We start from the raw sequence: 12,412 nt of genomic DNA, 5'->3' as shown, positions 1-12,412 counted from the left end.
TGATTCAGATGCCCTGCACCCAGTGTTTGAGGTTCCTTCTCACACCGCTGTGCCTCATCTGCCTCCCATGCTGCAGTCAGGGTCATTCACACACTCAGGTCAGCCTACTGGCTGCAGAGATTTGGCTTCACTTACTCTGCAGCATGTCGAGCATAAACAACAAAATTCCTGGGAGTCAGAAATTTAAGGCTCGATGTAGCAGGGCATGTGCACATTAAATACAGGCTTATTTATTATATAGTCTTATTCTTCAGCCATTCAAACATGTAAATAAAAGCTCTCATTTAAGGGTTTTGCTGACTAGAAAGTTACCTGTGTCCTTCCATTTTAAAGATTGTGTCTACTTATGAAAGTGCGCTGTGCAGTCTGAGCAGTTACTGCACTGCAGAGGCAATGAAAACTTTGTTTTCATTTGTCCCACATACATAAGCATGAGCAGTATAATTTGTGCACTGTTATACTAGAAATCGTAGAAAAGTTTCCATAAGAAAAGTTTTCATTTAAAAGGACAGGCTGCTGCTCAGAGCTTGCCCAACAGACAGCCTTCAGGCAAGATCCTGCTGTAGGTATGAAAAGCTTGCTTCACACTTACTGTATTTATCTACATGCTCAGAAACATTCAGGGGAAAATTCCCTTTGCTGCCTTGCTTTCGCATGTTTTTGTTCCAGAGTATCTGAGCAGATGCAGAGAGTTAACAATTCTTGCAGGACCAGCCTGCCTCCCCCCTGGGCTCTGAAACACTTCCCCTGCATGTTTTTTTTTCTAGAGGAGCAGCTTTTCTTGTTAGTTTATGACCCCAACTACTGATCTAAGTCTGTGAATAATGTAAGACTTGAGGCCTTCCATCAGAGGAGGGCTACACTTGTGGCTCTCAGTGAAACTGATAGAAAATTCAACTCTCTAGAACTCCTCCCTTATTTCTACCTGTGAGGAGAAGATGAGAATTGAACACTAAAAAAATAGCAAGCTAATGTAATCAGCAGCATGCATACACCCTGGAATGGCCTTTTAGTCATTTCACTATCAGTTTTTCTTCATCTTCCCTTTCCTGTTTGTTATAGATCATCACATATTTTATCAGGACAGAATGCAGGTCAGGCCATCTTTATTTGCAAAGACTGCAGATCTGAGTGCTCTAAAGCCAACCAGAACAGTACAGTGTAGGAAACTGAGATCTCTTCAGTGAAAATGCCTTTCTGTCCGAGGGAGTGTCTGTACCACTTTCCAGCTCCACAAGCAGCCAGGATAAATAACAGGCTTGGTTGTATCAAATGGACTCTATTGCTTTTATTAGTCAGTGTTACACATACAGGTTAATTTAAAAAAGCTACAGTTCATGAAATATGTCATCTCACTACATGATACAGATCTAGGCCAAATGACACTGTATCTATTGATGCTCACTGTAAAAAACCTACAGTTTATTTTCTGAAATATAAAAACTCAAACAAACATTCTTTGTTAAGCGCTCAGTACAGCTCACAGCATTTTACTACGCAGTTTCATACAGTGTTTTCTTGCAAAGGGAAGTACAAATAAAGAAGTACGTAGGCTTGAACTGAAATTTAAAAAAAAAAGGAAACAAAGGAAAACAAGCAAGCAGTGGAGTTAGAGATGGGTGTCTGCTATGGGGATTCTTCTAAGCTCAACAATCTGAGAGTTTGCCATGCTGCCCCCGTCCTGGCTGCCATGGCAAGATTCGTTGTCACTGACACTGAGACCAGCACCTAGAACAGAGAAGACAGAAAACTCTTAAGAATCAGAGAGGATTGGGTCCTGAGACAGAAACGGTGACATTGTGTCCTTTTACAGGGCTGCTCTGCTTCACTCTGATTGTTGAAGTTCTTTGAAACTATATAGCATCATGACAAGCTGTCTGGTATTGGTCAACAATTCTGAATACTCAGATTATATCATTATCTGTTGTAATTTTGTACCCCCCAGATACACTTTTTACAATTCCACTGTCAGTCACTTTAATTCCCCCAGTAAATGGCACAACAGCTATTCAGCAGTTGCCTTGAAATCATAAGAGCATAAATCAAGGCCTGTTTTAGGCTGGGTTCATGGACTGGCTGGTATTTCCAAGGTCAGTTTCATAAAGAATTGACTTTTAATGATATAATTTCCCTGTTAAATTATAATTCCAGCAGTTTTAATAAGATTGTAATTTCAACATGAGAAAATATGCTGAATAAATATTTTTTAAACCCACATTTGGCACAAGCTGGTGTATGGTGTTTTCCTTCTGCTGTGCAAGAATACTCGCCTTTGGACAATGGAAACTTCCACAACATGTCTGAAGAGACCTCTCGAGGCCACCCTCTCCAACTTTTTGTCACAGGAGTTCTGCTACCTAGCTGCTTCCTTGTTTTCTCTCTCATCTGTGTAGTGTGACATACAGATACCTGCACTACTTTTTATGAAATAAGCATTTTTACAGACTACTTCACAGAGCATCAGTTGGGACGATAAATTCCACTGCATTTCCCAGTCCTTCTGTCTTTGTATTGTAAAGCATATCCTAAAAAATACTTGGTTTGTGTTAGTGTTCAGATCATCTGGGCTTTACATTTTGGACTGTACAGCTCAGAGCTGCACATCAGTGCATTCAGGCACTGATGGTCTTCCAGTAATGCCACTTACAGATAACTAGGAAGGTTATTCATTTCAGGCAGAAGTAGATTTATAACTACAGTCAGTTAAAGGGAGTTGCAGAGGAATGACACTTGGCTCAACAAGCCTTGAACACGGTATGCCAGGAGAGGCAATGATTTCCATTTTCATACTAAAACACAACTTCAGAGATGTCTGTGTTGTACAATGAATTTCTTTTTTCTGTCTCAGCTGACATTCCAGGGTTTCCACCTCACTTTGTTCTGGTGTTTGTGTCTTGTGGAGAAACTGCATTCAATCACATCTGTCAGAGGAGACCCAAGCTTGCTTTTGTATGACCCAAGCTCTTTAAAGATCAGCAACTACTGTCAGACTGTGATAGGAGAGATATAGATGAATTGATATTGTAATAAAGGTGAGAAGTGTAGAGTCTGAATCATTACAAATGTTGTTAATAAGTGTACCAAAGATAATTAAACCACACTTACTCATTTAAATTTACATGCATATTTAACCTTTTCATCAAATTATGGTCCTAATGACTAAAAGCTGTTTCAAAGTCCTGGGAAAAACAACAATTGCATGAGCAAATTATTTGTTTTTTTCTTATCTTCTCTAAAACTGTTTGCTCTAGCACGGAAACATGAGTGTAATAGAGAAGATAAATCTGACTGCTGTATTTGCCATTTGGTGACAGAAGGACAAGGTGATAACTGTGACATAAACAAGGTACTTCAAGAGAAGAAACAAATATTCTAATTTAGCATCATTAGCATTGGAACTCACACAGAAAGATTTTATTTTGGCTAAAAAAGACAAAGATTTCAAAAATGGAAAACGACATGACTGAAAACATTTGAAGCTATATTACAAAATTTTCTTTTTACGTGTCCAAAAACATTCCTGCTGATGATTTTAAGGCAAATATTGAACTGAACAGAGTTAGAAACACATTTGTCTTACTGGTGGTTATACTGCAACTATTCAGTATGAGGTTTCCAGAAGAATCTTGTGCTGGTTACTATAAAAAGATCAGATACAAGACTAATCTGCTATTATACCACACTTATTCTGAAATTTCATGTGTGCGTGCTTTGTGGGGAGTTAAGAAGGGATTTTTTGTCGTTAAGGACATTCTTATCAGGGAGTTGGTAAACCTGAGACTGGAGCAGACTACTTGGGGTTTACAACAGCCCTGTTCAGCTGCTGATACAAAGACAAACTATTTAAGAGCTGATCCTTTTTAGGAATGAGAGCTGAGGTGTAACCAGGATACCAGCTCACCAAACAACTGACTGGTGCGGAAGGGTACAACTGTTTACATGATGGAGTTTCAGAGAGTTCATAGGTTCAGCTTGTCCTCAGATTAGAGGAGAATTTAAACATAATCCTATCCAAAAATGCGTGCACTCCCTTAGAGGTGCTGGTGCTGGGTAGCTGGCAGTATTACTTTTCCCTAGTTTGAAGCAACTACAGCATTATAAAAAAAAAAAAAAAAAAAAAAAAAAAAAAAAAAAAAAGTTGATACACAAAAACGAGGCCTTTCTTTTTGTATCACAGGGCTAGCTAGAAATTGAGAAGTCACTGAGCTCTGCAAAATCAGCAAGATCCCTCCAGTGACATCTGCTGGTTGAAAGACTGTCAGTGCATGCCTACATGCACTGAAACTGCAGTTGTTACCATTTACTTTCACTGAAGCATTTTAAGTGAGATGTGGTTTGTTTTGTACTGACTGTAGTCATTATATCTTGGGGGAGGTTTTTGTCTCATAAGCACTTCTGTACTGTTTCCAAAAATAACCATAATTTGTGTTGAATGTATAAGGTGCATTAGAAAAATGCTACGTGGGCCATTCATTGCTACTTGTTCATTACTAATTGTAGGGATTGGACTTTACAGAAATTACATCAGTGGCATTTTGCCACTGTCTAAAGCTTATCACCCCACTGACAGTCTCCAAGGCATTCTACTGCATAACATTCAGAATGTGAAATTTCAAAAGTTTCTTTGGTTCTGGATACCAAACATGAGATGCTTAGTTTCTGAACTGGGTACCTAAAGTGATGACACCAAAGTGTAAAAACATGCTGATTTTGGAACCCCAGTTCAAAAACTGAAATTTATGAGTTAATTTGTACTACATTTCATTGTCATAACTGCATTTCTATGTAACTTTTTTTTTTTTCAAATTCACATAGTAGATTTTTTTAAGGATTCTCCAAGTTGAATATTTACTTAATACTTACCATTTTATGCCTCTATTTAGAGCAAAAAACATTCACATTGCTGATGGGAAAAAATTCTATGTTGATACTGATACATATTTGGAAGTACCATGTGCTAGGCTGGTATTCCCAGCTCTGATCCATAAATATATTTGCAAGCAACTTGCTACACAGGTAGGTCATCAGTCAGGACAGGAGGGGCTTAGAGCCTCTTTCAGAGGTTTTGCCATATTTTGAAATGGAATAGTTTGGTTTAGTATTGTGCATTATGGAAGGGGGGAAACAAGAGCATCTGTGGTGGAAACATGGATGGAAGATAAGAGACCAGTAAAGCTGTCATGCACTTATGATATTCATGCATTAGAGCAAAGCTGATAGACAGACTGCTTATTTGGAGATTCCATCTATTTTTATTCAGTGGGCTCAGTTTTTATCTCCCCAGACCTAACCAACACAGAATTCCCCTGAACATCATGTTATAGTGGGCTTTAGCCTAGATGTCTGCAACATACTACTCTGACAATCAGAAAGGCAACTGTCTTATTAAATCATCTACTGACAGAGACAAAGGAAGAGGCAAAAAAAAGATCTAGTTCAAAATTATAACATTTTAAAAGTTAATTAGTGCAATTAGCAGTAACAATAAGAAATTATGACTTTAGTGACAGAACAAGTCCATCTTTTAGACTATTTGCATGACATAAAAAATTCTGTGGCTGTATGATGCAAGGCTTGTGTAACATTAGCATAAAAGCTGGATACAAAACAGTACATTGTTGTGTACCTAATTAGCCAGAGACACAGCTGTCTGCCTTCCTATGATCCAGTCCATATTCCAGGTTAATCTGTAATGTGGTCCAGCATTAATGATTATGGAACCAAGGGCTAAGTGCATAGTTCTGCCACACGTCTCTTTAGCAATCAGGTGAAGTGTGCCAGTGCATCTATTTGTGCAGCTGCGCTGCAAACTGCAAATTACTAAACCATTGCAAGGCAAGAAGAAAGTTGTGCAGTAAAGGCTTCCTTGATGGTTTTTAAGCTGTATAATTTCAGCCACCTTTTATTAATACCACACAGTGTGGCCAATTGCAGTGCAAGAGTGAAGTAGGATGACAGGAATGAGATTTTAGCTTTGCTGACAGCTAAACAGACCTAAGATTGCACCCTCTTTCTCACTGATCCTGACTGCCAGAGTAAACGTCAGGTCTGCAGGCACTGAGCACAAATTAAAGTAACCTTCAGACAGCTTCAAACTACATAAGCAGAAAGGACAGATGAAATGCAGAAAGGCATAAAGGCATTTCTGCATATTCCTCTGCTAATCAGTGCTGATCCTCACCCAGCCCTCAGAGTAGGAGCTAATATTTTAGCACAGCTAAAGCTGAATTTGATTACAGATTGACAGTTTTAAGGAATGACAGATAATGAAGGTGTCTGTTTCTGCTTCTTAGAGGTAAAATTCCAGGAACAGCAGAGCAAGCATTTCTCTTCTACCTCTATCCCCACGAGCTCACTTCTCAATTCAGGAATGATAAAAACAGCTGATATGCTGCAAAAAGCACCTTTTCTCCACTCTCCCAGGAGCTTTTCTTTTCCCAGAAAAGGAATTCTGAGCTGAACTAAAGTGTGGACTACAAAGGTGGAGGAGAACTACTTTGGGGCATCTTTGCTGCTGATATGTTTGAGTCTATTTGGTGCTGGGCTGCTGCTTTGAGCTGGGACTGGTGTAAGCAAGTATCAGACTGACAGTGTGGAGTGGCTGGAGGAGAGGAAGAGGGTGGGTTGAGGAAGGAGAGGAGAACTCTCTGACCTGCGTCTCTGTGGTTTCATGTGAGAACAACCAGTGATGCAAGAGAGGAAGAAGAAATGTGCAGGCAGAAGGGACTGGGGACTGGCTCCCATCAGGCTGCTAGCTTAAACTTATCATAAAATTTCCTTCAGCTCAGTGCATGTAGTAACAGCTGAAGCCTATCATGAAATGCAAAGAAATCTCACTTTGTATCACCTCTTGTTCCTTTTCATTGTCTTGATGTTGTCTCTCATGCCATCCAAGCAACTTGATTCATTAGCCATGCACTGGATTGGACAGGTAGAAATAAAACAGCAATAATTTCCATTTTTAGAGAAACTCACGTCTTGGATTAAAGCACATGTTGAGCTGCAGCTTGTATCTAAGGCAGTAGCTGATAAACATTTACTTCGGTGGTTAAAGCAACTCTAACCTCAGTACCTCCTCTTCAGTTTGGTTCGTTCAAGTGTATGTGAGGCTGAAACTAGATGGGACTAGTTTTTTCTTAGAAATAGGGGAGTAGTACCCCTGTAGCAGTTTGGGCATGAGAACAGGTGTTGATGCAAAAGGTACAGGCTCTACTTGAACAAGTAATGTAAACAAAAGTTTTTTCTCAGACTGTGCCCTGAGGTCCCAACTTCAAATCTTACAAGCTTCAAAAGGAGGCTCACAGGAACAAGTGATAATATTAATGTAAATTCTAGAGAAGACAGCAGTAAAAGTTAGGAAAAATAAAGTCAAAAACTTGTTTAAAAGTTACTTCTTTTCATAGGACAGTAAATAAGTAAGGATGGAACTTGAAGATTTATACAAAAAAAAAAAAAAAAAAATCAATCTAAAAAGAGTTGTGGTGTGTTATGTTAACCATCACTTTCAACTACTGCTGTTGCCTAGATTGCTCTTTGTGATTTAATGTTCAGTCTTCCACAGTGCACAGCGTTTACCCCAGTGAATACGCCAGCTGATGTCAACTGAGTTGCTCAAGCAGCAAACACCATATGCAACAGTTGAGACATTAAATTTAAGTGGTTTCCTATGGCATTAACATCCTATGAATGACCTAGTTTCCTTCAAAATATTCTGAAAGGAGTAAAATAATTGAAAGTTAGACATTTAAAAAAGGGTTTGCAGTTCTAAGCTTATGCATTCACATTTGAAAGTTGCACAAAATCTTTAAATGCACAACAAGGAATTTGTAATCTGCACAGTTTTCATGATAATCAAATGGTAAAATAGAACATTTGTGACAAACCTTATTAAAAAAAAAATCATTACATAGCACTAGCTCAGTTTTAAATCATCCAGTTATCTTCATAAATGGAAGAGGTTTCTTCAGTGGCAACTGAATTAAGAGATTAAGTGTTATAATTAAGCTGAACAAATTGTCCCTTCATTAGCATTCCCAGTATTCCACCCAGTTCAGATGTTCTCACTGGTGCCACTGAGGGGAATTATTGGTAAAGTGTCAGAGAACTTAACCTGATGATTCAGCCGGTTGTCTTTTGCAGGAGTCCTGGACACCCATAAGCTTGGTGAGGCACTCAGGAACATAACAGGAGGTTGTTTGAGTAATCCTGAGGATAACTTCACCAAGCTAGCTCATCCATATTTCACCCATGTCTACAAGGGGTGGGCTCAGGTTAACATCTGCTAGATTTTACCAGGTGAGACTCCTTTCCCTTTCTGGTCTTCTTATCAGAAGTTCTCACATTTGCTTATCTCTAAATTAGGTTTTACTTCATTTCTTCCACTGAAGGCCATCTCTGGCTGCCCTTTTACGTCATCATTTGAAAAAACTAAGGTTTCATTGGTGGAGTGGATGAGAAAATAGAAAAGCAATACTACAGTGAAGGTAAAGCTGGAAATGAACTCTAAGAACACTGAGAAAACTTTGACTACAAGTGATTTCTTTCACAGGTGTAGGTTGAGTGTAGACATCTAGAGTGCCCTCCCTGAAGCTTTGTTATTCAGCAACATGGTGAGCTCATCAGAGTTGGCTGTTATGTTTAGGAAGAAATCTATCTAGATTATTTTCTCTAGTGTATGCAAGATTATAAGAAAAATATTTGTATTTCACGGTGTCAAAAATACATTTGGGCCTGCCAAATATATAAAATAAAGACAGACAATACGTATACTCTATACATCACCTCAAAAAAGAAAGGAACAGGAAAAAAGATGGCCAATATCTAAATGCAGCAAGTTAGCTTTTTATGAACTTGTGGAAAAATGTCAGAGCCTCCAATCTGCTGCTACATTCTGTATGTCTGTGAATTATCATGACTTGAAACCTATTTTTGCATAGTCCTCTGTTATTTTAAATAGTCTGCACAATATTTTTAGCTCATAGAATAGTAGATCAAGCCAAAACCTTCCAGCTTGTATTTTCAATGATAATCAGATTAAATTAACAGTAATTCAATCTCATGAAATGGTGACACCATTAGAGTGAAGGAGAGCAATCACTCACCAGTCTTTAATGCAAATATTAGGTCATCAAACTCCTGTGACTCCTCATCAGCAACCAGGGAGCTGTTACTAAATCCTCCCGAAGGGTGGAAAACATTGCCATTTTGTGGACTCTGCTTAAAGGCAGAACTGGCTTGACTAGCAGGTTGCAAAGATGCTCTCTCCCAGTCCGCTGGCACCTGTAGAATTTAAAAAGACACGAACACAGTAATCATAAAATCTACACTGTAAAAATAACTTACATGACTGCTGTTTTGGAATAACAGACTAGAATCTACAACCAGAGCTGAATTCAAAATCAGATTTAGAGCCAGCTATTCAGTTGCTTCTGTATTGAACTAGGTGGCTTAATTTAAATACATACATACATATATAAGTGTATGTACTCAAGTCATTTAACCCTGTGCTTACTACAACCTGCCTTACACATCTCAAAATTTTAAAAACATCTTCCTCTTGCTGAACGTTGGCCCCTGGTATAGAGAACTTTTAAGAAAGCACTAAGTAGTTCCAGCCATAATATGCTCTGTGACTCTCCTCTCACCACTGCTTCTTCCTTCACTGGAGCCTGTCTCCTCCTACAGCCACAAATCAGCATTACTTTGCATTTGATGATTTGCTGTTGTCAACTTGTTGCTTTCTAGGATCTATCAATACAATCTCTTAAAGTCATTTATCAGTCTTTGAAGGTGTTGGTGTGCAGCCCTACCGCTTTGATAGCAACTTTGCTATATTTCATCCACCACCATTTTAAAGTGAAGCCATACATGCACCGAATAAATGAATAAATAAAATAAAAACAAAAATCACAATTTCAGTTCATTACAAAAAGGTTTTGCTTTTTAATTTTTTAATTTTCTAATTTTTTTAATTTTTTAATTCTATCTCCTCCAGAACTGTGGTGCAAAGCCAGAGCTCTGAGCTCTAAACTCATATATTTTATGGCAATCAAAATACATTTGCTTGGCATATTGCTCACCCATTGTTTGAGAGACAAGAATATAAAAGATTACTTCATGGAGCTGAGAAGCTATGCTCTCCACTAATCTGGAGAGTCAGACACCACCTTAAGTGACATTTTGAGAAGCACAATGAACAGCAGTCTGCCAAGAAGCAGCTTTAACACCCTGACAAATCTACAGGTGAGCAAGCAGAGAAATGGACAAAACAGACACAGTTGAGCAGTTTGGTTTCTACAGAAAGTATTACTAGAGCTGACTTGATTCTTTGAAATATTGAAATTCCATTAAATCAGCTGGAATCTTCTTCATCTACACTCAGCAAACATACATAGCATCAAAAGCCACCTTGCTTTACTACAGATAGTAAAAAATAGATACTGGCAGCACTCCAGTTCCAGAAATGACGAGATTGAAAATAATCTGTCTCAAAATTAACAGAGCATGACTTCGTGAAATTCAAAACTCAGAACTCATCTTAAGACCCATGGTATGTCGAAAGAATAATCTTGATATTTTCGTTTCTTGTGTTCTACTTCTGACAGCACTTTAACCAACCTTTGTAGCAAATTAAACATGCAAGTAGAAAGAGTAATTCCGGATAACGTTTTTTTTTACAGTAAAAGGAAACTTTTCTCCCATATACACTCAGAGAAAGAAAGAAAAAAAAAAAAAAAGAAAAAAAGAGGAAAAGAGGAACTGCGATAATTATCATCTCATTCACTTCACTTCAGCATTACTACTTAAAACTACATTTTTAACACATGCAATAACTATGGAGCACTGTTACCTCTTCCATAGCACTGATGAGGTTCTGAGTAGACTTGCTGATCTCTCCCCCCGCAGCTGGCAAACCACTGCCATGAGTGAAGAAAGCAGATCCTGGAGTGCTGTGTCCGTTCATGTCTACAGTGTAACTTGCTTTCACAGGACAACAAAGTTGATTATGCAGGATGAAATATACAACAAAGACATAAAGACCCTGGAACATAGGAAGAGAAAAAGAATGTCCGTATGTGAAGAGAATGAAGCTAAGTTCAGATTTTGAACACAGAGCAAGCTGCAATATGCTGTAACAGATGCCTTCCATTACACCGGCTCGCAGGGCTGCAGCTAGCTTCTCTGGATAATAAGATGTCATCACTGTCAATCAGCGACCTGGACTAAAACTAAATACACATCCAAAGGCCTCCAGTTAAATGCTATCCTTCCCACAAAAACAAACAAACAAGCAAAAAACAAACACAACCCGAAGAGTAATTGAAAATGATTATTTGTTTGAACCCACACAGTTCCACAGCAAATCCAAGTTCACAGCAATGAAAACAGTTTTACAGTTGTCATAACAGCAAAAATGTGGTTAGAGGCTGCCTTTGCAATAGGCTTTGGCTGTTGGTCCCTAGCTACAATTTTTGTTTTATTACTGACCTTGCTAATTCTTATATTCTTGCCCCAGCTTCAGTCTGTATTTCTGCTGTTACAACCATAAGTTGTAACCATAAACTATATTCTCTATGGTATCCACTAATCTCACACTGCCTTTTACTTGTGATTACAATAAAGAGTGTACTGAGTGTCTCTAAAGTTCTTCTTTAAAAATTGCAAAAAATTTAGCTTCAGATTTAGCTAACAATTGTATTATATAATTATTATAATACATTATATATATATATATATACACTATATATATATATAAAATATATAATAATTATTATAACCTTGTCCTCTGTTTGCTTAGAAATCCAGTGATGGAATTTCTGAATATGCAGTCTGACTTTCTCCTTCTCTAATTATTAAATTGCACTGATACTGAGTGAAAATTATGCATTAAGGAATCATCCAAATAAATAATTAATAAAGAAGGAGTTAACCAGAAGTGTGCATGAAAAAGATCTCAGGAATCTTCTTGATTACTGCAGTTCAGTTATGTTTGCATCGCTTTTTGTATTTCATCTTGTCCTCTAGATCTCTATAACCAATTGTACTAAACAGAACAATTTACTGGAGAGGAGCCCATTGGCATGACAGTAATAGCTGGGATTATAAATAGTAAGGAGTTTCATCTAATTATATTCGGGAATTTTTAGTAGAAAGAACTTCAAATCTATGTTGAGAGAGTATGTTCGCTGCCATTCCTATAAAGCAGGCAACATAAACAATGCTTCATCCACAGATTCATAATATCTAAGGCCAAAACTACATAACAAAACAGTGCATAATAACAGTTTGGTCCAAAGCTAACAGAAGCAAATGGGATTTGGTGGGATTTCAGTCTCAGCTAGTGAAACTCTGGAAATGCCTTCATACAGCTGCAATAAATCCAGATAGACACACAGTTCTGTGCAAACTTTTT

The 12,412-nt window shown here is 38.0% G+C and overlaps 1 protein-coding gene across 1 annotated transcript in view; it reads right to left on the bottom strand.

Moving 5' to 3' along the window:
- Window positions 1–1,273: 1,273 nt before the first annotated feature.
- The window catches only part of ADGRV1 (adhesion G protein-coupled receptor V1), a 264,974-nt gene continuing 253,835 nt past the window's right edge, over window positions 1,274–12,412 (bottom strand). The window contains exons 91-93 of the mRNA XM_052701347.1: window positions 10,850–11,041; window positions 9,102–9,279; window positions 1,274–1,728 (exon numbers count right to left, since the gene is read on the bottom strand). Coding sequence (XP_052557307.1) covers window positions 1,610–1,728; window positions 9,102–9,279; window positions 10,850–11,041 — 489 coding nt within the window. The 3' untranslated portion in view covers window positions 1,274–1,609. The remainder of the gene's footprint in view (window positions 1,729–9,101; window positions 9,280–10,849; window positions 11,042–12,412) is intronic.

Source organism: Tympanuchus pallidicinctus, unplaced genomic scaffold, assembly GCF_026119805.1.
Source record: "Tympanuchus pallidicinctus isolate F22 unplaced genomic scaffold, pur_lepc_1.0 scaffold4, whole genome shotgun sequence".
NCBI lineage: Eukaryota > Metazoa > Chordata > Aves > Galliformes > Phasianidae > Tympanuchus > Tympanuchus pallidicinctus.
Note: the sequence above shows the minus strand (reverse complement) of the source record. Positions and strands in the feature narration are given on the sequence as shown.